At 36.6% G+C, this 22,897-nt stretch overlaps 2 protein-coding genes across 5 annotated transcripts in view; one reads left to right on the forward strand and one right to left on the reverse strand.

Moving 5' to 3' along the window:
- Positions 1-14,065, reverse strand: part of LOC306884166 (serologically defined colon cancer antigen 8 homolog) — a 46,431-nt gene extending 32,366 nt beyond the window's left edge. The window contains exons 1-13 of the mRNA XM_079439879.1: positions 13,890-14,065; positions 13,398-13,538; positions 13,131-13,219; positions 11,809-11,928; positions 11,496-11,621; positions 11,299-11,388; positions 11,136-11,200; positions 10,533-10,724; positions 8,027-8,165; positions 7,762-7,914; positions 6,787-6,921; positions 3,607-3,723; positions 3,220-3,362 (exon numbers count right to left, since the gene is read on the reverse strand). Coding sequence (XP_079296005.1) covers positions 3,220-3,362; positions 3,607-3,723; positions 6,787-6,921; positions 7,762-7,914; positions 8,027-8,165; positions 10,533-10,724; positions 11,136-11,200; positions 11,299-11,388; positions 11,496-11,621; positions 11,809-11,928; positions 13,131-13,219; positions 13,398-13,538; positions 13,890-13,953 — 1,574 coding nt within the window. The 5' untranslated portion in view covers positions 13,954-14,065. The remainder of the gene's footprint in view (positions 1-3,219; positions 3,363-3,606; positions 3,724-6,786; positions 6,922-7,761; positions 7,915-8,026; positions 8,166-10,532; positions 10,725-11,135; positions 11,201-11,298; positions 11,389-11,495; positions 11,622-11,808; positions 11,929-13,130; positions 13,220-13,397; positions 13,539-13,889) is intronic.
- A 245-nt stretch (positions 14,066-14,310) lies between these two features.
- The window catches only part of LOC306884580 (centrosomal protein of 170 kDa-like), a 34,463-nt gene continuing 25,876 nt past the window's right edge, over positions 14,311-22,897 (forward strand). For all 4 annotated transcript variants that reach the window (XM_079440554.1, XM_079440555.1, XM_079440556.1 and 1 more), the window contains exons 1-2: positions 14,311-14,517; positions 21,766-21,907. In XM_079440554.1, coding sequence (XP_079296680.1) covers positions 21,803-21,907 — 105 coding nt within the window. In that variant the 5' untranslated portion in view covers positions 14,311-14,517; positions 21,766-21,802. The remainder of the gene's footprint in view (positions 14,518-21,765; positions 21,908-22,897) is intronic.

The raw sequence follows: 22,897 nt of genomic DNA on the forward strand, positions 1-22,897 counted from the left end.
ACTCTAATTGGACACCTGTGTGAACTTGAGGGGTTTATCAACACCAGTTGATTAAAAGTAACAGCAAAAAATGTGTCAAAAAGTTTGTTCTGAGAGAAGCATCTGGCATCATTTGCAGATTACACCTGGTTTAATATTTTGGCACATATGCAATGACATTCACTAATTTTTTGATTTACCGTAAGTGTCCATATACTTTTTTGGGGCCACTATATATTTAGTAGTACTAAAAAAATCAATTAAAAAGAACAGAATGTTCTTTTGGGCTTTGCTGGCAGTAAGTCTAATTCATAGTAATGAACTGTAAACTGTTAAATTGCACTTAATGGCCCTGTAAGTGTCTTACTGTGCCAAAAACATTCTCTCATATATAAATAATAAGGGTGGGAGGTGTTAAATCTGATCTATTCTTCCTAATCTGGAGCTAAAATCTATTTGCTTTCTAATAAAACGGGATTAGTTGAACAAATGTTGCTGAAAAACACTGTTTATTCGCTTATCGCATATTCTGGTCTGATTTTCATCAGAGTTTGGGGAGATTTTTGCAAGACGCATATCAAATTCAAAATCCAAAGCTAGAAAGCATACAGATAAGCATTCAACACAAAAGGTGCCACTGATTCATAAGACAACATCTTTGCTGTAATATCTTCAGATAAAATAAAAAAACAGTGTTAGCTCAATGAAGAGGTCTGCTTTTGATTTAATTAAATGGTGTGAATCAAATTTAACAACCAAAATATATTTATGTTTAACGCCAGCTCATTATCATGGCTACGAATACGAGTGAAATGTGCACATATGTGGAAAATGTATAAATGTATGAGAAGCCACATATGCAGTACTGATATACACAAATAACGTGAATCAGATTAATAATAAAGTTTGAAAGGTGAAAACCTGTCAGAAGTATTAACTGATTTTACTCGCTACTAAACTGAGTGATGTTATCGAGAGAGACAGCATGTTCTCTCCGGCCCTGTTCTCCTGGTACGTGGTGGACTGTGTCGGTGGCAGCCGGTGGTTAGTAGCGATTTAATAAAGTGCGGGTGCCCTCCTGCCAGCGTGCTGGCACTGCACTGGGGCCAGTGGACGGGCGCAGTGTTGTGGCAGGGCTCGCAAAATCGCTAAAATTTATCACTGCCCTGCCCGACAGGCTACCTTAAATACAGGGCTCCCACGCAGTGTTCCCTCTAAGCTGAGCGCGACCGCGCAGAAGAAATAATGTGCCTCGCGCACACAAAAATGAGTTGGGAAGCCATTTGATTGAATGCCGCAGTAAAAGGGAAAGAATAGCAATGCTCGGGCAAACCGCTATAGAGCTGATGTCACAACAGAGTTAGAACTGGTGAATGCGGTTTACAGGTTTCATAGAAAGAGAACCATATGCACCAAATGAGTCGCTGTAGAAACCGAATACTTCAATGGTTGCGGTGCGCTCAACACGAGAGACAACACAAACGCAATGACGTGAAATAAAACGTCCTCATGTATTAAAGAAGAGTGGCTTGATTAAGTGCTGGAAATAACGGAGGATGGGCAAAGAACGGTAACAAAACTCTAAAACATGTTCAGTCACACACAAGAGTATTGTACAAACTGTACTTCATATCGATGTTTAGACAACTATAGAAGAATTCATATGTTCACGGTTTTTTATATTTAAATTACAGATCTCAGCTTAGGTTTGTATTCTATTATATCAGTTTAAATAGTTTGTTTTGATAATATATAATGTTAGGGCTATATTATAAACCTGATAAATAATTGACCTTGTTTTTGAGTCTTTGACTTTGAGTCTCTTGCTCATCAAGGCTGTATTCATTTCAAAAATACAGAAAAAAAAACAGTTATATAGTGAAATATTATTGCAATTTCTAATATTGGTTTCCTATTTTAATACCTATACTTTAAAATAGCATTTATTCCTGAGATCAAAGCTGTATTTTCAGCATCATTACTCCAGTGTCCCATGATCCTTCAGAAATCTTTCTAATATGCTGATTTATTATCAGTGTTGAAACTTGTGCTGCTTCATATTTTTTTGGAACCTGTGTTTCTTTTTTCTTTGATTCTTTGATTAATAAAAATTTTTTAAAGAACAGCATTTATTCAAAACAGAAATATTTTCTAACAATATTAGTCTTTACTATTAATTTTATCCATTTAACACATCCTTTCTGAATAAAGTTTAACTTTCTTTAAACTTTTTTAAAGTATCTTTAAAAAAAAAAAAGAAAAGAATTTCTGAACCCAAACTTTTGAATAGTTTATATTGTAACAAAATCTCCATTTTGACTAAATTCTGTTCTTTTTAACTTTTTATTTTTAAAAAATATCACAGGTCCCAAAAAATACAGTACATATAAAAAAAAAATCAGTACAACTGTTTCCAACATTGATTAAAAATCAGCGTATTAGAATGATTTCTAAAGGATCATGTGACACTGAAAATACTGCTTTGCTTCACATTAATTAAATTTTAAAGTATATTAAAATAGAAAGTTTATTTTAAATTGCAATAATATTTCACAATATTATTTTGTGAAATAATATTCAGTATTTTTTATCAAATAGATACAGCCTTGATGAGCAAAAGAAACTTCTTTAAAAAAACTTTATTGATCCAAATTTTTGAACAGTAAAATGTACAGTAAAAATGTTTTCTCAGGTAACCTAAAATGTACATCATTTAGTTCCATCAAGGGTCAAATCAAATATAAATAGCACATTAAAAGTTAAAAGTTACACACTTTTTTGTGTGCATGCTGTACAGTTCTGGTTTAAAGAATGCTTTTGCTCAGGTGCCCGAAATGTCCGCCCAATAGAGAAAGGTTTTGGTCAGCAAGAAAAAAAAATTAGAGGGAACATTGCTCCCACGGGTCCTTAAATTTGATACAACTAAATTGAAGAGTTCATGGCCTTAGACAGTTTTAAATACGTTAAATGGTATAAGAAATAATTTTTCAAATTGCCTTAAATAGATTAAGAATTCTGCAGATACCTTGTAAATAATAAAATAAAACTCTTTCCTTGATATTCGTTAACATTTGTGTATTGAAAATGTTTTTGATTGACATTTATGGTCTTTATTTTATTTGGGCTAGTTCAATTAATTTTCGGGCTACCAAAATTTGAAGAGTACCTGCCCGAAGGGCTACCAGGGATTTTGAAATTTTGCGAGCCCTGTGTGGCATGTAATAGGATTAAGGGGGTTACCTGGTGAGGTGCAGTTGGCGCTGGGCGCGGCTTAGCCCCTCAGCCAGGCCGGCTGCCTCCGCCCGGGCTCGGCCCTCTGCCCTCTGGGCCTCCTCCAAACGCTGCCGGCAACCGTTCAGCTCCACACCCAACTTCTGTACTTCCTGAACCCAGTGAAAGAGGGGAGAGAGAGACCAAGTGATAATTCATTTTTGCATTAAAACATGTCCTTACTGTTCACTGAAACTTTAAAAAAAATGGCCTTTTTTTTTTTTTTTTTTGCACATACAAACCAAATACCAATTGGTACCGGTAACAATGTAAATTGCAAAACTGGTTAATATATAGTTACTGATTTTTAAAAAAAGAAGCAGATTCTCACCGTATGATTGATCAAGTTTCTCTTACCTGCTCAGCCAGTTCTAGTTGACGTCCCACTTTGGAGCTGATGTCCCTCACCTCTCTCTCTGACTCCTCTTTCTTCAGCTGGGCCTGGCTCAACAGAAAACGCAGCTCCGCGCACACCTGACATTTTTATTTATTTATTTATTTATTTAGTCATTTAGCAGACGCTTTTATCCAAAGCGACTTACAAATGAGGACATAAGAAGCAATCAAAACCAACAAAAGAGCAACAACGTGCAAGTGCTATTACAAGTCTTGGTTAGCCTAACGCAGTACAGATAATTATTATTATTATTGTTGTTATTTTTTAATAAAAAGACATAGATAAAATACAATTAGAATAGATAGTGCTAGAGTTAGAGGGTCAAGTAAAGATGGAACAGATGAGTTTTTAGCCGTTTCTTGAAGATGGGTAAGGATTCGGCTGCTCGGATCGAGTTGGGCAGGTCATTCCACCAGATGGGAACAGTTAATGAAAAAGTCCTTGAAAGTGTTTTTCTGTGTTTTTGGGATGGTACAATAATTCGTTGTTCACTTGAAGAACGCAAGCTTCTAGAGGGCACATAAGTCTGAAGTAAAGAATTTAGGTAAAGGGGTGCAGAGCCAGTGGTGGTTCTGTAGGCAAACATTAATGCCTTGAATTTAATGCGAGCAGCTATTGGTAGCCAGTGCAAATTGATGAACAGAGGCGTGACGTGCGTTCTTTTCGGCTCATTAAAGATTAATCTTGCAGCGGCATTTTGGATTAATTGTAGAGGTTTAATAGAATTGGCTGGAAGACCTGCCAAGAGAGCATTGCAATAGTCAAGTCTGGACAGAACAAGAGCCTGAACAAGGAGTTGCGTTGCATGTTCCGAGAGAAAGGGCCTGATCTTCTTAATATTATATAATGCAAATCTGCAGGACCGGGCAGTTTTAACAATGTGGTCTGAGAAATTCAGCTTATCATCAATCACAACTCCAAGGTTTCTGGCTGTTTTTGAAGGAGTTATGGTAGATGAGCCTAACTGGAAGCTGAGATTGTGATGAAGCGATGGGTTAGCTGAAATTACAAGCAGTTCTGTCTTAGCTAGGTTGAGTTGAAGGTGATGGTCCATCATCCAGCAAGAAATGTCTGATAGACACGCTGAGATGCGAGCAGCTATCGTCGGATCATCAGGATGGAATGAGAGGTAGAGTTGAGTGTCATCAGCATAGCAGTGATATGAAAAGCCATGTTTCTGAATGACAGAACCTAGTGATGCCATGTAGACAGAAAAGAGAAGTGGTCCAAGAACTGAGCCCTGAGGCACCCCAGTAGCTAGATGTTGCGACTTGGATACCTCACCTCTCCAAGATACTTTGAAGGACCTATCAGAGAGGTAAGACTCAAACCACTGGAGTGCGGTTCCTGAGAAGCCCTTTCTCAATAGGGTTGACAAGAGGATCTGATGGTTGACTGTATCAAAAGCAGCAGACAAATCTAGCAAGATGAGTAATGAAGATTTGTCAGCCGCTCTTGCAAGTCTTAGGGCTTCAACAACAGAAAGCAAGGCAGTTTCGGTCGAATGTCCACTTCTGAAGCCAGATTGGTTACTGTCCAGGAGGTTGTTCTGTGTGAGAAAGACAGAGACTTGGTTGAACACAACTCGTTCAAGTGTTTTTGCAATGAAAGGAAGAAGGGAAACCGGTCTATAGTTCCCAAAAAGAGTTGGGTTAAGAGTGGGTTTTTTAAGAAGTGGAGTTATACGAGCCTGTTTAAATGCAGAGGGAAAAATTCCAGTGTGAAGGGATGTGTTAACGATGTGAGTGAGTGCAGGAACGACTGCAGGTGAAATGGCTTGAAGGAGATGAGATGGAATAGGATCAAGCGGACAGGTAGTAGGATGACTGGAAAGGATGAGTTTAGAGACTTCTGCCTCAGAGAGTGGAGAGAAGGATGTGAACGAGTGTATGTTTGCTGGTAAGATATGTTTGATAGATTGTGGTGTGGAAAATTGTGCAGTGAGGTTTGTAATTTTATTAATGAAGAATGTGGCAAAGTCATCAGCTGTTAGAGATGATGAAGGAGGGGGAGGAGGAGGACAAAGGAGGGAGGAAAATGTTTTAAAGAGCATGCGAGAGTTAGGCGAATTGTTAATTTTGTCATGATAGTATGTCCTTTTAGCAGTGGAAACATTAGCAGAGAAGTCAGAGAGGAGTGATCGATATAAATTAAGGTCAGTAGGATTTTGTGATTTGCGCCATACCCTTTCTGCAGCCCTGAGTTTAGAACGATGTTTTTGGAGAACATCAGATAGCCAAGGGGCAGAAGGGGTACTACGGGCTGGCTTGGATGAAAAGGGGCAGAAAGTATCTAAACAAGACGTCAGAGTGGAACAGAAAGTATCAGTAGCACTGTTAGCATCAAGAGAGGATAACTGTTTATGGGGAGGAAGCGAAGATGAAACTATAGCAGATAGCCGATATATAGATATATAGATAGATATAGATAGATATGACATGAACATACATGCAGCTTAAAGCAAAGTCCAAGGTAAGTTTCAATACTTCTGTCCGCTGTTCAGGAGAAAACTGTTAATTCACATACTAGAAACTGATTCATTGAGGAGATGTTTGCTACGCCTTTCTATCTGTTCCGTAAACTTCTACTAGAGCTGTTGAAGCACTGACTCTATCAGCTTTGCTAATAATATAGTTTTACTGCCATCTAGTGACGGGACATTCTCCTTACAAAGATGACTGAACCAATTAACCTACATATAAAGAAAGATCAAATTTGGCATCCAAACAATGTTGAACCTAAAAGCAAAATTGCCCCATTTGCTTCCTTAATGCTTATTGTGAAAGATTTATCATTGTATGTTATTCCGAAAGGGGAAAAAAGGCCTGTTCTTTTCCCTTGTTGAATATCATGTTTGACTCAAAAACACATTATGTGAGTGAAATTTCAAAAGCTAATTCACTTTGTATGGTGAATTACTCACTTATCAGTACACTACCAGTACACTAATTTGAGGTTTCTTTCATTGGCTCTGCTGATTTAAGAAAACCTTGGGGATCAAATATGAGACCAACACAAAATCATTTGAAATTCATCTACAGATCAATATTGGGTTCATATTTTCGGAAGAGCATTAGGAAAAGGACAATCCAAATCAGCAAACTTTGATTGTTGTGGGGAAGGTTTTCAGTGGGCTGTACCTTGCTGCTGTCCGTTTCCTGTGCTGTGAGCTTCTTATAAGCTTCCTCCAGCTGGCTATTGAGTGAGTTCCGGTCTCTCTCTCCCCTCTCCAGCAGACCCTCCAATTCAGCCACTCTCTGAGAGAGACTGGTCACCTTACAGTGGAGAACATTATAATTATATTAGCTATATTAGTGATATTAATTAATATTAGCTAATTTTAATATCTTTAATTGTGGCTTGAGTGTTCAAATACTTTTTTGGGACCACTGTATGATCATTTATACTCTTAAAATGAGGCAGAAGAAATAACCTGAATATACCTAGAAATAAACTGAAAGTGTTAAGAATGTGAAAATTGTTAAAGCAAAAACTGATTGCATAGTAGCATGAATAAAAAATATTTCAGATTCTGCACTATTTCTAGGTCCCTAATCAAATTAGTAAATGAAATAATTAAAGCAAAAAAGTGCACAGACTTAAGACATTCTGAAATCTGATTTTCAATTATACTTTTGCAGTTAATGATTTTGAATTGTAATAATATATTAAATTAGAAAAAAAGAGAGCAGGCTTGTTGTAATCATTATTTGTAAGTCACTTTGGAATAAAGCATATGATTAAATAAAAGGTAAATGCGAAAACATAAGTATGTATAACAGGAGCTGAACTAGACATGAAATAAACCATTTTTTAAACGCTACAGATTTTCTTCTTTTTAGTTTGGTTTAAATTTGAAGCTTTTATTCAATTCTGATATTTAGTTAACAATAGTGCAGAATCTGGTTAGGCTAATTTGTTTTGCACTGAATCTGAAGTAACAAAATTGTAGTTGTGTGCCATAATTAAAATGACACTAGAGGGCAGCATATACTAGCTTTGTCAAAACATTCCAATCATTTTGAACAAAGATGGCCATAAATATTCAGTTCAATAAAATATGTGACCCTACATACAAATTAAGAAAACATTTCTTATTATGGTAAGGAACTAACAGTCTGGACGAGCTCTTCTTTCTCCTTCTTGCTCTCTAAACGTGCTGCCTCCCTGGCCTGGGAGATCTTCTCCTGTTCAGATGCCAGCTCTCTCTCCAGCCTCTCCCTCTGTCTAGTCAGCTCATTGTGAAAGTGCTCACACTGCATCAACGCCTGCAGGTGCACAGGGACAGACCGGAGGTCAAGATCAATGAGTATACCTATTGCATTTAATATCATGCAAAACCGTAACATTCATATTCAAATCAGTGGTGTTGGCACACACTCTTGTCTTCTCCAGGTTTGCCTCCTCTGCCATCTCCACTGCCTGTTTGACCTGCTGATAGGCGGCCCACTCTCTCTGCTGGGCCTCAGTCTGACTGGCCCTCAGAGAGCAGAGCACGGTCATCAGTTCATCCCGCTCTCTAACAAAGACACAAACACAAGCATCTCATCGGGTCACTGAAAGCAGGCATTGATCGACACATAATCAGGACAGCAGCTGATTAGCTTCATGACCAGTTGAGACTCCTTTCAACCTTGCTGTGAGGAACAATAATTGACTGAATACACACAATTAAAGTGGTCAAAGGAGCCTATCAGTATTGATTAACCCAGAGGTTTGGCTCCAAGGTAGTTACAACATCAATATCTCTCATGTGAAGTTATTCAGTATACGTAAAAAAAAAAAAAAAATCAGTCTTAGGTGGACTGAAACTAACATACATTTGGATAATTCATCTGTAAATAATTATTACAATTTTTGATACAAAGAATAGCAGTTAATGGCAGAAAAATAACAGTTAAGACATTTATATTGTTTCAAAAGAATTATACATAAAAAATTATATACAGTGCCCTCCATAAGTATTGGAACAGTAAAGACAAAATTGCTCTGTTGGCTGTGGAGTCAAGACCTTTGCAAATATGATTAAAAGATGAATATGAGATAAAACTACAGAATGTCACATTTTATAATTAGCCGTTTCAACACATACATGTTTTACCAAATAAAAATAACAGCACTTTTAGAGTTCATCCCACTCATTGATGTGAGCATAAGTATTGGGACAGTTGAACAGAAGGCAAATATAAAAGATTAAAAGCTATTATTTAGTTCCAGACCCCTTCAGCACAATCACAGCAGTGAGTCTGTGACCCATAGACATCACCAGACTTTTGGTCTCATCCTTTGAAATGCTTTTCCCAGCCTTTAATGCCTTTACTCTCCTCTTCAGCTGGTGAAATTCATGTTCAGTCAGATTTAAATCTGGAGATTGACTTGGGCAATTTAAGACTTTCCATTTCTTTGCCCTTTTAGATTCCTTGACTGAACTGGCAGGGTGTTTTGGGTCATTGTCCTGATGCAATATGAAGCACTTCCCAATGAATCTGGTGGCATTTTCTTGAATATTGGAAGGCAAGATGGTTTGGTACCCTTCCAAATTCATTCTGCTACTGTCATCATACATTAAGTTATCAGTAAAGTTGAGAGGGCCTGTTTCAGAGGCAGCCATGCATGCCCATACCATGACACCACCTCCACCATGCTTTACAGATGAGGCTGTATGCTTGGGATCATTGCAGTTCCCTTTTATTCTCCAAATTTTTGATTTCCCATCACTTAGATAAAGGTTCATCTTTGTCTCATCGGTCCATAAACACAGTTCCAAAACTCTTCTGGCTCACCTTTGTGCTTTTTTGCTAACTCTAATCTTGCCTTTCTATATTTGGTGCTGGTCAGATGTTTACATCTTGCTGTGTAGCATCTGTAATTCTGTGTCAAAGTCTCCTGAGGACAGTAGATTGTCAGAGCATCACCCCAGCTTTCTGGAAGTTGTTGGTGATTTTACAGACACGTCTTTTAGGATTCATTTTCACAGCTTTTATGCTTTGTCTGTCATCAACTACTGTTGTTTTCTCAGCCGATCAGATACTTGTTGGTTGCTGGTGTCGGTGGTGGTTTCCAAACTCTTGATTTCTCCATGCCCTTTGTTTTTGTTAAAGCTCTAATTGACTTCCTCTTTTCTTTTAGCATCCAAATTGCTTGCTTTTCTCTCAAAGTCAGCTCCCTCGTCTTCATCCTGGTTTGTTTGTGTTATCATTGAATGCAAGATTCAGAATACAGAAGTAATGGATATAACTGATACGACACATTCCCTGCTTTTAATATCTGAAGAATTAATGCAACAGGACACAGCTGATCACTTAGAAAGACCTGTGAGGAAACTGTTCCAATACTTATGCTCACATCAGATAGAGGGATGAAACTCTAAACGTGCTGAACTTCTTAGCTGGTAAAACATGTATGTGTTGAAACGGCTAATAATAAAATGTGACATTCTGTAGTTTTGTCTCATATTCATCTCTTAATCATATTTGTAAACGTCTTGACTCCACAGCCAACAGAGCAATTTTGTCTTTACTGTTCCAATACTTTTGGAGGGCCCTGTGTATGTGTGTATATTTATAAAAGAACGTATCAGAGTTTCCACCAAAATATCACAGGAATATTTTAAAACATTAAAATACAAAACAGATATTTTATATTCTAATATTATTTATATTATTAATACATATTTTTGTTCAAATAAATGCACTGAGAAGTCTTTAAAAAACATTAAAATCCTAAGGACCCCTAGCTTTTTGAACAGCGAAAAAAGAAAAAAGAAAAGAAAAACTAATTAAACAAAAATGTATTCTATTTGAAATGAATGTAATTTATTTAATAACAGAATTACACAATTATTTTAGGTCTTAGATTCGTAGTTACACTAAAAGCACACACTTACTTAGTAAGTCTTTCAATGCTCTGTACATGAACATTGGAGTGTGTCTCTGCCAGGACTGCTTCATGCTGGGCACACTTCAGACACAGACCACCCACACGCTGACCACTGCCCACCGCCACAGCCATTGCTTCTTTGTGCCTCAGTCGTTCTTTTGTTTCCTCATATTCCTTATGAATGCTCACCAAGTCTTTCCTACACACACATGTGCAGTAAGAGGGCATATTGTTACAATATGCATATATGATGATCGACTGATTCTACTGGTGGACGGAATCACAGTGCAAATATTGCAGATGCACAATCAGTATGACTGTTCTAAAGAGCACTATAAATCACAAAGACCAACTCTGGCAATCTACATTTTCAGCAGTAGGCATTTATAATCAGGGAGGTCCTCTAACACCATAAGCATGAAGAATGCACAATAAGATTATATTTTATATGACATTTTGCTGTCTTTTTAGCAATGCAAATGAATAAAATAAAATGTGTAATTCAATCAGTGTACTCCCTTAGATTGTAAGAGTGTATTTTAGTGTAATCAGATTCAGTAAGATATAAAAAAAACGTTTTAGGCTTGGCCACTGATTGAAGCCCACTTACTTCAGGGAGACCACTTGAGCCTCCAGGGTCTCGGTTTGTGCTTGATAGAGACACTTCAGCTGCTCCTAAGATAAAGAGATGGAAATTAAAATTTTTGTGCAAATTTTGTCCATTTATTGATGATGTCAAATTTTCAGCTACATGAATGTTTAACAACAAATACCATTTCTTTCTTCCATTTGTGGTCCTCAGCTTGATTAATGGAGTCACGTCTTTGCTTTGAAGTCTTTTCTGGTGTGCGCTCCATGTTTAACTGAAAATAATCAATACAATTACACATATTTTCATAAATTATGTCATTATAGTCCCACATTTGCCATTTCTGTCAGCACCATAACTAAAGGCCTCATGGATACGTACTGTGCTGTCTACAAATGTGTATTCTTTAAGAGTTTCTTCAACCGCCTTTGCTTTCAGCTCCTCGTGTAATTTCTCATTCTCCACAATCACCACTCTCACTCTCTGTTTCATTCCAAGGAGTTCATCCTTTAGGGAGGAAACAACACAATCAGTACAAACACATGAACAATTACAACTACAGTCACATTGAAACAAAATTCCCATCACATGACCAGTTGAATACTACTCGCTTTATCTGGGGAAACCCCCATTATCAAAGTGTCTCAGGTAATAAATTTACTGATAATATCTTATGTTAATTAACAGGACTGACCTTGCAGAACTTGACCTCAGCCTCCAGGTGATGGATGTACTCTGTAGACTGATTGTGGATGATGGGAACCAAGTCGTGAACACCAGGCAAACTGCTATTGCCCTCGTCTGTGGCTCTTTGCTAGCAGCACAATTATATTGTTTCAATTAATACTGTGTAAACTTAAGTAAGAGCAATACACCTATTGAGCAAACGTTAATGGCTCTCACTGCATATTATATTTACTATATATATTACCATTATAAAGTATGGTGCATTAACATGTTCACTAAAAAATAAGTGTACTTGCACATTTAAACTTATTAGTGGTCAATTATCTTTTTTTTATTGTTTATTTGAAACAATAACATTACAAATGTTGGATGCCAGCACAAATACCAAGAAAAAGAAAAAAAAAGAACAAAGCACACAAAAGACACAAGTACAGTAAGTGAGTAATACTTCAGGGTAACTTAAAGGGAAGATACAAATAAACCCCGGCAGCAAATTACCACACAGAATAAGGCATCATCAATTTAAAACAATTCTTTTAGAGCTTGGGTTATACTACTCCAATAAGTGACAGTTTGTATTCTAGCCCCATTAATCCTTGCAGTGCTGCGTTCTAAACAAACAATATAATGGAAAGACAGCAGCCAGAATCTTCTAAGATCCATGTCAGGTGTGAACCATTGCTGTGCAATTGTTTTTTTAGCAGCAGTGAAATCTTCTCTGAACTAATGTAAAGTTATAGGAAGAATCATCATTTAACAACATAAGACAAGGATCAAGGTCAAACTGCAACTATGTGATACGTTTTAGTACTTGAACTACATGTTTCTAAAATTGTATATAACTGAACAGTCCCAAAACATATGCAAAAAAGTACCTTTAGAATTATTGTTAGACAGACTGCAAATAGGATTTGATGAGAGTTTCATCATGTATCGCTTATATGGGGTACAATACATTTTGTGTACAGTTTTGAAATGAATAAGAATGTGCGAGGCAAGACAGAGATTTGACCAAACTGTAGCCCAACCATGAGAGTTCTCTCTCCCACACAGCTAATATCTCAATTATCTTTTATGTTAAATATTTTGTTTTTAAGTGAAACAATTTTTTACATTTATTTATTTATTTATTTTTTATGATAATTTAATTAGAATGTAAAATATAAATTAAAATGACATTTATATATAAAGAAATTAAATGTTAAATTCATATATATTTTTTTATATAAAATTATTCGTTTTAAATGAAATTTTTATGATTACAATTAAAACGAGCATTTCAGCAAATTGCAATCTCTATTTTGGGGAGCCCTGATTTAATTGCAGTACCTTTCCAGTTAATTTCCTCTTGGAAGGAGAAGAGGATGCAACATTTGCATCTTTAGACTGCTTCTGAAGTAAGGAACGCAGCTGACTGACTGAAAAAACAAATGCATAAATAAATAAACAAAAAAATAATTTGCACAAATAAGGTTACTCATCCAGAAGAAGTCTACATATACTGCATTTTAATACACAACTACAATTATCAGGATGCAACTCAATCCTGCATTATAATGATTTGTCAGAATAGCATGCTTCCTGCATGACCTCTACCTGCTTCACTCTGTTGAACTGGTAAAGGAGGGTTTTGCAGCAGAGGACTGAGCTTCTCCTGCTTTGGTTCTGAACACTCAGAGTCAGAGCTGTGGTTGGCCAGCATGCTGGAGAGGTGCTGGATACTGAGGTTGGCTCGCTCTGAAACATAGACATCATACAAATACATTGATTTTAGTACATAATATGAATATGAGATACCCTGACTCGAGTATTGTATAGTTCATCACATATGTACTGTAGTAACAAGTTTAAATATTTGCTAATTATGCTGTTTTCTGTGGTTTAGCACGTTTCACAAAAAAACATGAGCTTGTTGCAAGAGCAAGTGTTCACAATGAATAATACTCTGTCAGGGGCTCACTTTAAGTGTGAATAAACTGGTTAATACTTTGGTTTTCTGTAAAATCATTTTCAATATTACAGTTTTGTGGACATCGACACTGGGCTGAAATGCAGCAGCAGCATCTTTTCTCTGTTTAAAAACATCACCTCTCAATGTCTTCTGCAATGCTCCTAATTCCTCCTCCTCGTCAGAGTCCAAGGACGGCTTCATTATTGCTTTAAACACGTAACTAAACCAAAAAGGTTTGTAAATATAATGCTACTGAGAGTGTTGTAGTACCTTATCAATGAACGACAGTTGCATGGCAAAACTGCACTTCCGTAAACCGCGCAAAGGCAACCGGAAATTGTAGTTTTTATTGTATCAAATTGGCTAGGGCAGAGTGAGTAAAAAACTACAAGACGGACATTTCCGATATTCACAATAGTGTTGGACTGAACGTTTATTGTTTAAAAACGCTTATTTGCGCCCAAATTTCATTCTGAAAAATTCAATAAAAGAAATAATCTATATAAGATTTTATGCTTGTTATTTTGAACACAAGTCATGTACGAGGACACGCCCACCGGACTGTGTTGGAACTGCAAACGCTGTCCTACTTGCCTGATTCCAGGCTGCCGTATGTCGCCGCTATTTGTTAGGAATAACGATATTGCTGCTGAGCAACTGAGGCAAAAAGGAGACGTGGGGATACACGCTGGGCTGGGCTACGAAAACCTTTTAGCTTCTGCATTGAAGCCAGAGATAAAACTGACAGCGAAAAGAAGAGCAAGGGTGAGTGAACATTCTAATAAAGAATCTTTTTTATAAGATAAAAAGATTTATTTTTATATATATTTAGTGCACATAACAATACGGCATTTATAATAACGTTAGCGTATTAATGCATTTGCTCGTGTTAAACGTATTTTCCCATAAGGCTGTGGTGTAAAGAATTGACGCTTTTCCTATGATCTGATGTGATCGTGTGGTCAGGATACCGTGTATGAAACAGCAGGACACAGCTAGCCAGTTCGATCATATTGAATGAATAAACACTAACGTTAGCTCGAACACCGCCTGTATTCTGGTGTGATTTTTGTATTAACGTTGTGCGTCCTAACGCTAGCGTCACTTCAATGATATTCTAATCTAATCTTGATTTATGTATTAAGTTAAATGCAATAGTGACTTTGACTTTATGCATGAAGAGGACACAAGCACTGCTCACCGGTTTGCCCGAACGCATGGCATCTTGCTTAGTATCGTAAAATTTGCTCTCGATCGCAGCGAACCATTAAAAACAATATTTCAGTACAGTAAGTCTGATGTGTAGGAGATGTGCATGATTTGCCGGGCACTGGTGCACACTGTGAAGGGCACTGCGCAGAATCCTTTGTTTTGACAAAGGCTCTTGTTTTGTTCTGCTACATCTGGCCTACATGTATTTTGATTGCAGTATTAATGACACTTTTCAACGCTGTAAAATGTTTATTCCTTGTTATTAATTGTTTGCTATATCTGGTTTTAGAGGAAAAACAGTATAGTGTCAAAATAGCCGGTCTCCTTGACAGTGTCCTGTGTAATAGGGATTGTTACTAAATTGAATTATTATTTTTTTTTGGGGGGGGGGGTCTGTATTACCTATTACTTCTTCAGAGTTTATTTTAAGCATGTTATTAGAATATAAACCTGCATATAGAGACTGTGTCTCAAAATCTAGTGAGTTCAGCTCCCTACCTAGACAGCATTTTTGGGTATCATGTTGACATTTTGCGTCTATAAATGTGAGCATGTCAGTTATTTGAACTCCTCTGGAGAACACGTTAAACTAATGGCTGTTTTTTGCAGTCTCCACCTCTTTCTGCAGCACCAAAGTTGAATGGCTTAAGTTTGATCCCGCTTTTTTTTTTAATGTCATGACTCATGATGATATTAATTGATTTGACACGTTCCTTTTTCTAAACTGCTGTAAGTTTTAGATATTTTTAAAATAATTTAACCACCCGTATTTAATTTCAATATCAAATAATTTAGTGTCAAACAGTGACAGCCTAAATTATGCATAAAGCAAGTAATGGGCAGGGTGTGTTTATTTTTACCCTTGTTGTCTTTTTTGGGGTGTAATTGTTATTGCTTTGTATGTTTCCTCTAGTGTGTTTTGACTGAGTAATCTGTACTTTTCTCTCAGTATTTCAGTCTAGGTTATGAATCAGTTGTTTGTTTATACATGTTGTGTCCAGACCCTTTTTAATGCATCTTTTTGGGTTCCAAAATGCAAAATTATCACTGTATTGTCACATTCACAGTAACAGTAGTAGACTATGTGGCAGCAGGTCTGTATTTTTTTTAAACAGCCTTTTCATTATTTCTTCTCACAAAAACAAAGCAAAACAGATAATTGAATGGAATACTATTCTGGTATCTTTTATGGCTCATGAGAAATCATATGTCTGGTCCTGAGTTTAAATCTTCTAAAAGAGAAAATGCAACAACTAGACCCAGACCAAAACATATCCTACACCGAGTCTGGGGCTTTCACAAGAAAATCTCTCTTTAGTGAACCCTGGGCCCCAAATCATTAATTATTCATAAGTTAGCATCACTTCCTTAGTTGGACCATGTTGACTGGCCAATCCAGTGAGCTTCCTGTTGTTAAACGGAAGTACCAAGTGAATGTGGATTCACAAAGACTCACATGCTCACAGTCCATCAATTACAAAAACAGTATTATCTGAGAATTACTATATAAGCAAGAATTTGCCAGCATACACCCTACAAAAAGATGCATGTGTATTTTTGAAGCTTAATAATAGCTTGATTTGTTTCATGGCTCTTCTCCTGTCAGCGTTGTATTGCAAATGCATGGCTGTCTGTGTTTGATGATCAGACGATTGGGTCATTTCAGGCCAGTCTGGATTCTGTATGCCCACTGGCTAGCTTAATCTTGCTCTTTAGTTCTGACCTATATTTGTGATCCATTATTTGTCCCCCGCTTATATCTGGTCTGCTGATTGTAACTGGTAATTCAAGTGCATGCAATAGATGCCTAAATGTGGATTATAGCAGTCAGAGTAAACGCTTATTGATGACTTGCTGAACACACAGTTCTCTTCATTCATGTTCATAACGTCACAATGTTATAAAGATTTCAAAAACAAAACATTTGAACTTGCTTTTCATTAAAGAACCCCGAATCATATAACAGGTTCCATGAAAGTTATGCAGCACAAGTGTTTTCAATATTGATAATAATAAGAAATGTTTCTTGTGTTTGTGTGGTACTGAAGACTGGAGTATATGCTGAAAATTCAGCTTTGCCATCATAATAATAAATAATATTTTAAAATATCTGAAAAATATCTTATTATTATTATTGAAGAAATACTTCACAAACAAAAAATCTTACCAACCTCAAAGTTTTGAGCGTTAGTTTAATTTATTCATATAATAAATTGCTAATTTTTGTTCTGAATTAGTCTGTCTTCGAAAATTATGAGCGTCTGAACTTGTAGCAGAAATTCCCTTTGGTCAGAAACATTTTCTGGTTGTTTATTTGCATAAGTAGGTCTGTTGGGTCACGTATGTTATTATGCATGTTTATTAGCACCCAACGGGCACATTTTGTTGTGTCTGATAAGGTCTAGTCACAAGTGTATTAGATTTGGATTAATGATGGATCTTTCTTCCTGCTGCCACATGCTGATGATGTAAATGAGATGTCTGCTTCTCATGGCCATATGGTACTTTTACAGCATCCCCAAATTTGCTCTCTCAGCATGTTTTACTGCATTGGCCTCCTTTTATGTGCAGAGATAAGGCCGTAGATATGAATTAAGGTGAATCTGTTTACATTTCATGATTTATTTAACTAAAATAAAGACTAAACTCTTCTCATCTTCTGTATAATATGTAATAGTTTAGTTCGTGGATTTGTAAGAACAATATAGTAGCATGTAAATAACACCATTGTGGAGTATCACAATTGTACAACACCTATCATTTTTTGATATGTATATTTTTTTAGTTTCAGTATATTTAGTGGTGTTACTTTAATAACTGTGCTTTAGCTGTTCAGGTGCAATCGCATGTTGCTCTGCAAAATTTTGCAGACAAGACACTATATCTGTTCCATTCCAGTGCAAACATCAACTTGAATTATCTGAATGAAAGTCCACCCATTGTTCATTCATGTCAAGCCCACTCACTGTATTCTTCTCAAGCACTGAGATGGTCTGTGCATCGATTTCTCTCCCAGCATTAGCATACAGATATGCGCTATACTTTCTGGTCAGAAGTGTAGTCAGATGCCTTCCCAGGTTTAAAACAGAAGGCTCAGATGCCCTCAGGCTTGTTGTTGCAGCATCTGTTTCTGGAAATAAGAATCAATTTTTTGATAATGCTAACAAAAAGCTTTGTGAAACGAACAGAATGATGGAGATTTAATTTCTGAGTGTGTTTTCTACTGATGAGTTAGATAAAAGCAATGAACCGAGACTAATTATTTAACAGTCTGTGATGCCTCTGTGATTTTACCTCTCTCAAGAGATACTGACAATAGCAGTGAGGACATTGACTTTATCACTTACCCACCAGTGTTCATTGGCCTCACAACATCATGTTACCTTCAAGGACCATCAAAATTGTTCAGAAAAACAGAGATAAATCGCATTGGTGTATAAATCACAGTTTATTATTATATTTAGAAATAATGTAAAATACCAGCCAATAAAATTAACATTTATAAACTTTATAGACATGTATTTTAGTTCCCCTCACTTAACATCAAATTTCAGTTTAACAGTATTCAGAACATTTTTTATATGCTAAGCATAAACAAATTTATTTAAAATGAAACTGAAACTATTTGTGTGTGGGACATGAGCTATACAAATAAACTTGGGCCTATACAAATAAATGTAGGCTCCCTCTCTCATTCGGGATGAATACAAATGTGTGTTTTGCATGCTTTGTTAATTGCATTATCACTCTCAGATAAAAAGGTCCAAAACCTGTTCACTGGGGTGGTGCCTTTTCAAAAGGTATACCTTTGTGCCATATTTACCTCTAAAAGGTGCATATTAGTACCTTAAATGTAATACCTATTGTATACATATTAATACCTAAATGGTACATATTAGTACTTTTTGTAAGGATATCACCCCAGTGACAGCTTTTGTTCTGTTTTTTTTTTGAAAGTGTTAGTCGATTTGGAATATACCTTGCAGAAGCATGTTTCAGGTGCGTGACTTGCATTCTGGAAAATATGGTAATAAAAGTGGAAAGTGGGGATGTGTGCTGTCAGGCTCCAAAAATGACATAATACTGTTCCAGTCAACTTGTGCCCTATATTTCAAGTTTTATAAAGCCATGCAGTAGTTTTGTGCGCGGTACTAAGTGAAATTTAGATACGTTTGATGTTAAACCTGGAACAACACATCTGTATTTACCATTATTAAATATATGTGAATGCAAATGGAAAGATTTTAGCTAATAAAGTGTTTAATTTCAGAAGTTATACATGTTTGAAATTACATGAAGATCAATAGATTTTAATTTTGAAATTGACTTCCTTTAGGAGTGTCTGTTTACTAGACTGGGCTGCAGATAGACAGCAGAGATGGATCAGGCTAGTACTCATGGGTCATGATATGAGATCATGTGGATTAGGGAGGACACTTACAGGGTTGTGTCATCATCTGGCTGGAGATCTCATTAGATGGGTGTAGACTTCATGCCGAAAGTCATGCAAGAGCTTCATACATGACAAACACCAGTCTGAAATGAACAGGTTTTACTATTATATGTAGTACAGAAAAACATCCCAATCTGACACATTTAAGGTGTTCCAGTTGTTCCTATTGCAACATATATAGCATTAAGATTGAAGCTTATCAAAAAGGGCTTTTCCAGTTTTACTGCTTATCTATTGCAGAGTGAATCAGTTCCTTATTCCTCTCATAGATTAATAAGATTACAGAGATTCAGAAATGAGTTGGGGGAAGCAGGAAAAAGCGTTTGCCACACTTCCTGTTCCTTGCAGAAACACTCAGTCAACCCAAAACAATCCATCTCTTCAGACACTCAGGCAGAAGGATGCTTTCACAGCCAGCATTGTGAAATCAGCCTTTCACCCACTAAAAACACCATATGTCGCTCAGTTTGGGGGCCACAAAACTGCTTTAGTAGAAAGTGATGTGTCTATTCATGATATCTTAAGCATGCTTGTGCCTCTAAGAAGGTGAAGCTCACTCCAAGAGTAAAGTCGGAAGATTTGCCGTCTCGCTTTAAGCTTTATATATAAAGTCTTAAAGTATTTAATTTCTCAAGATTGTCTCAGCAGCCATACAGGGATTGTGATGGGCTTGAAGATTGAGGTCTGTCAGAAATGCATGTGTTCATTAGAAGGTACTGACGACCAGCATTCTCCAGCTTCCAAAGCTCTTTCATGTCTTATTAAAAGAGAGGTTTATATCGCACCACATCAGGGTGCCTCTGCCATGTTGTGCTTATTCCTGAATTCCGTGGGTAGTTGACGGGTATAAAGGTTTTCCTGTGGTTGCTCGACTAAAGCCTGTGTTTCAGAAAAGAGAAAACCAGCTGCTAGTATTCAGCTATTCCTTGCAAGCTGCTTCCAAGCTATAATCTATCTAGGTTGAGAAGGACTTCTCAGAACTTATTCCTGTCAGTCAGACACAATGTCCCAAACCTACAGCCAATATCACACCTATTTGTTGCTAAATAAAAGTTCTCAGGAAGTAATTTTAGAACTTTCTTTAAGTATGTAGTACTGGCTCTATAGGTTTTTTCAAACATGTTAGAACATTTATGTAAATTGTGTAATGTGTGTGTGTGTGTGTGTGTGTGTGTATATATATATATATATATATATATATATATATATATATATATATATATTTTGCTAGTATTATTATTATTTAGATTTTATTTGAAAGTGTGTTAAATTATGTAGATTAATAGTATCATATTTCCATTAGAATAAATGAATTTCATGCATCTTGGTTTCTCAGTCTACTTTACATCCATAAGTGGACCTTTAGAATTTGTAAGTTGAGGTCGGCTATATTGTATTTAAATGAGTGGATATTGTGTTCCAGCTCCTCAAGCAGCAAAATCATAGTGCACTCTCAGAAAATATGGGGCCCATATATTAAAACGGCAATTATTGGTCAAGATGTTGTCATAGCGATGTGCTAATAAAAAGGGCTTTCACAATATCTAATGTGAAGTAGCCATAGCTGCTTGTGAGTGCTAGTCATGAGGGTCTTCCAGGAGAGACAGTCATGCTCTCTACAATAATTACAGTTATATAGAGACTTGTTATTGTAGGTCAGATGTCTGGTTTTTTTTTTGTTAGTTTTTTTTTTATCCATCTGTATCCGTTTTAGGTAGCTGTAAATAATTTACAGACTACATTGCCAACAACCATAATTTTTTATATCATATACCATTTAAATACCATGTTTTTGGGCATATACCATTGGAGTAGAAAAATAAGAGGTTGAGGAGTTGCACTGGGTCACCTAGAAGAGGCATGTGGGTTTGTATGTCAGGAGGATACATTAAATTCCTCTTCCCAGACCATTTGCAGCTGTAGCTCAGAGCAGCTGAATGTGACCTCCTTTTCATAAAAAGGGGAAAAAAAATCCCACAGCCCAGTAGGGTGTGCAGCCAAGTTGCCTACATCACTTCCTGCCGCATCTGGCAATGATCATAGGCAGCGAGGGAGGAGGGAAGTGTCCCAGGCCTCTGTAGTCAGCATGCAGCAGATTTCAGCACGGTCTAACGGATCTCCCTCTCTGTCTCTCTTCACCCACATTCCACTGTCGGTTCAAATTTAAACAACTTAGTGGGACGAACATGATCTCTTTATAAAAGTCCACTATTTATTTATTTATTTAATTATTTAAATAAAACATACGTTTTGTAAAAGTTTAATAAAAAGTAATGTTGAGTGAGAAATGGAATGTCACTGATAGAAAGTTTTTCATAAATGTCTCTGTGTCTTTATCTGTCTATCAGGATGACGTAGGGACTGAGGCTGGAGGAGAGTGCAGAGATGAGCCTCACATCCTGGTTCCTCGTGAGCAGCGGGGGTACACGGCACCGGCTGCCCCGTGAGATGATCTTTGTGGGCCGTGATGACTGCGAGCTTATGCTACAGGTCAGGAAGGGTGTCTTTCAGTTTTAAAACGGAAAAATTTTAACAATAAAAGCTCAATTGCAATATTAATATATACTATAATACTACCATGATGCTTTTACGAACATGTTAAATCAAAAGTCTCTATTTAGGTGAAGTAAGTATTTTTGTACTATTAGCATCAAGTACAAAAGTATGACTGTTTTCAAACTTGTAGTCCTGTCTCAAACTTAAAATATTAAGCAACTGTTTTCAACATTGATAATAATAAGAAATGTTTCTTGAGCAGGAAATCAGCATATCAGAATGATTTCTGAAGTATCATTTCTGATTTTACTGTATTTTTTATAAAAAAAATGAATAGAGCCTGAAGCATAAAAGACTTCTTTTAAAAACTTTAAAAAATATATCAACCCCAAACTTAATGCTAGTGTATTTCACAAGTTTTCTGTAATTATGATAGGAAGGATGGAGAAAGATTAATCCATGCCCAGGAGGAAAGTTGTGTTCCAGCTAAGTGGCATGACTGTTACTATCTACCACAGCATCAGTACACACGTGTTAGTCATGCAACTTTATTAATAGAAAGTGGGGCAAACAGCTCATGGGGTACTTTTAGATGTACTACAGTGTTGAACTACAAGAGCAGAGACTGTAATGCCAAACATTACAGGGGGAGAGAGTGCCAGTCACGTTATTAGAGAGCTGAGTAACTCAGTCCAACCCCAAAACAAACTTGACATATCACTACACAAACGCAGATGTAATATCAGCCGCTTCAGGGAAAGCTGTGTACTGTGTATCTCATAGAATCATTAGCAACCACATAACAACAAACCTCTCACAACACCTTAGTCACTACATAGAAAGTTTAAGTTGAAATGGCCTTCTGAGGTCTGAGGAAACATTTAGTTCAAAAGTCTTTAATGAAAATTAATTCTCAGCATCTCAAAGCAATAACAAAAGGCCTTTTCTCAAATCCACTTACTGAGTACTAGATGCTCACAGTGC

Source organism: Barbus barbus (assembly GCF_936440315.1).
Source record: "Barbus barbus genome assembly, chromosome: 18".
NCBI lineage: Eukaryota > Metazoa > Chordata > Actinopteri > Cypriniformes > Cyprinidae > Barbus > Barbus barbus.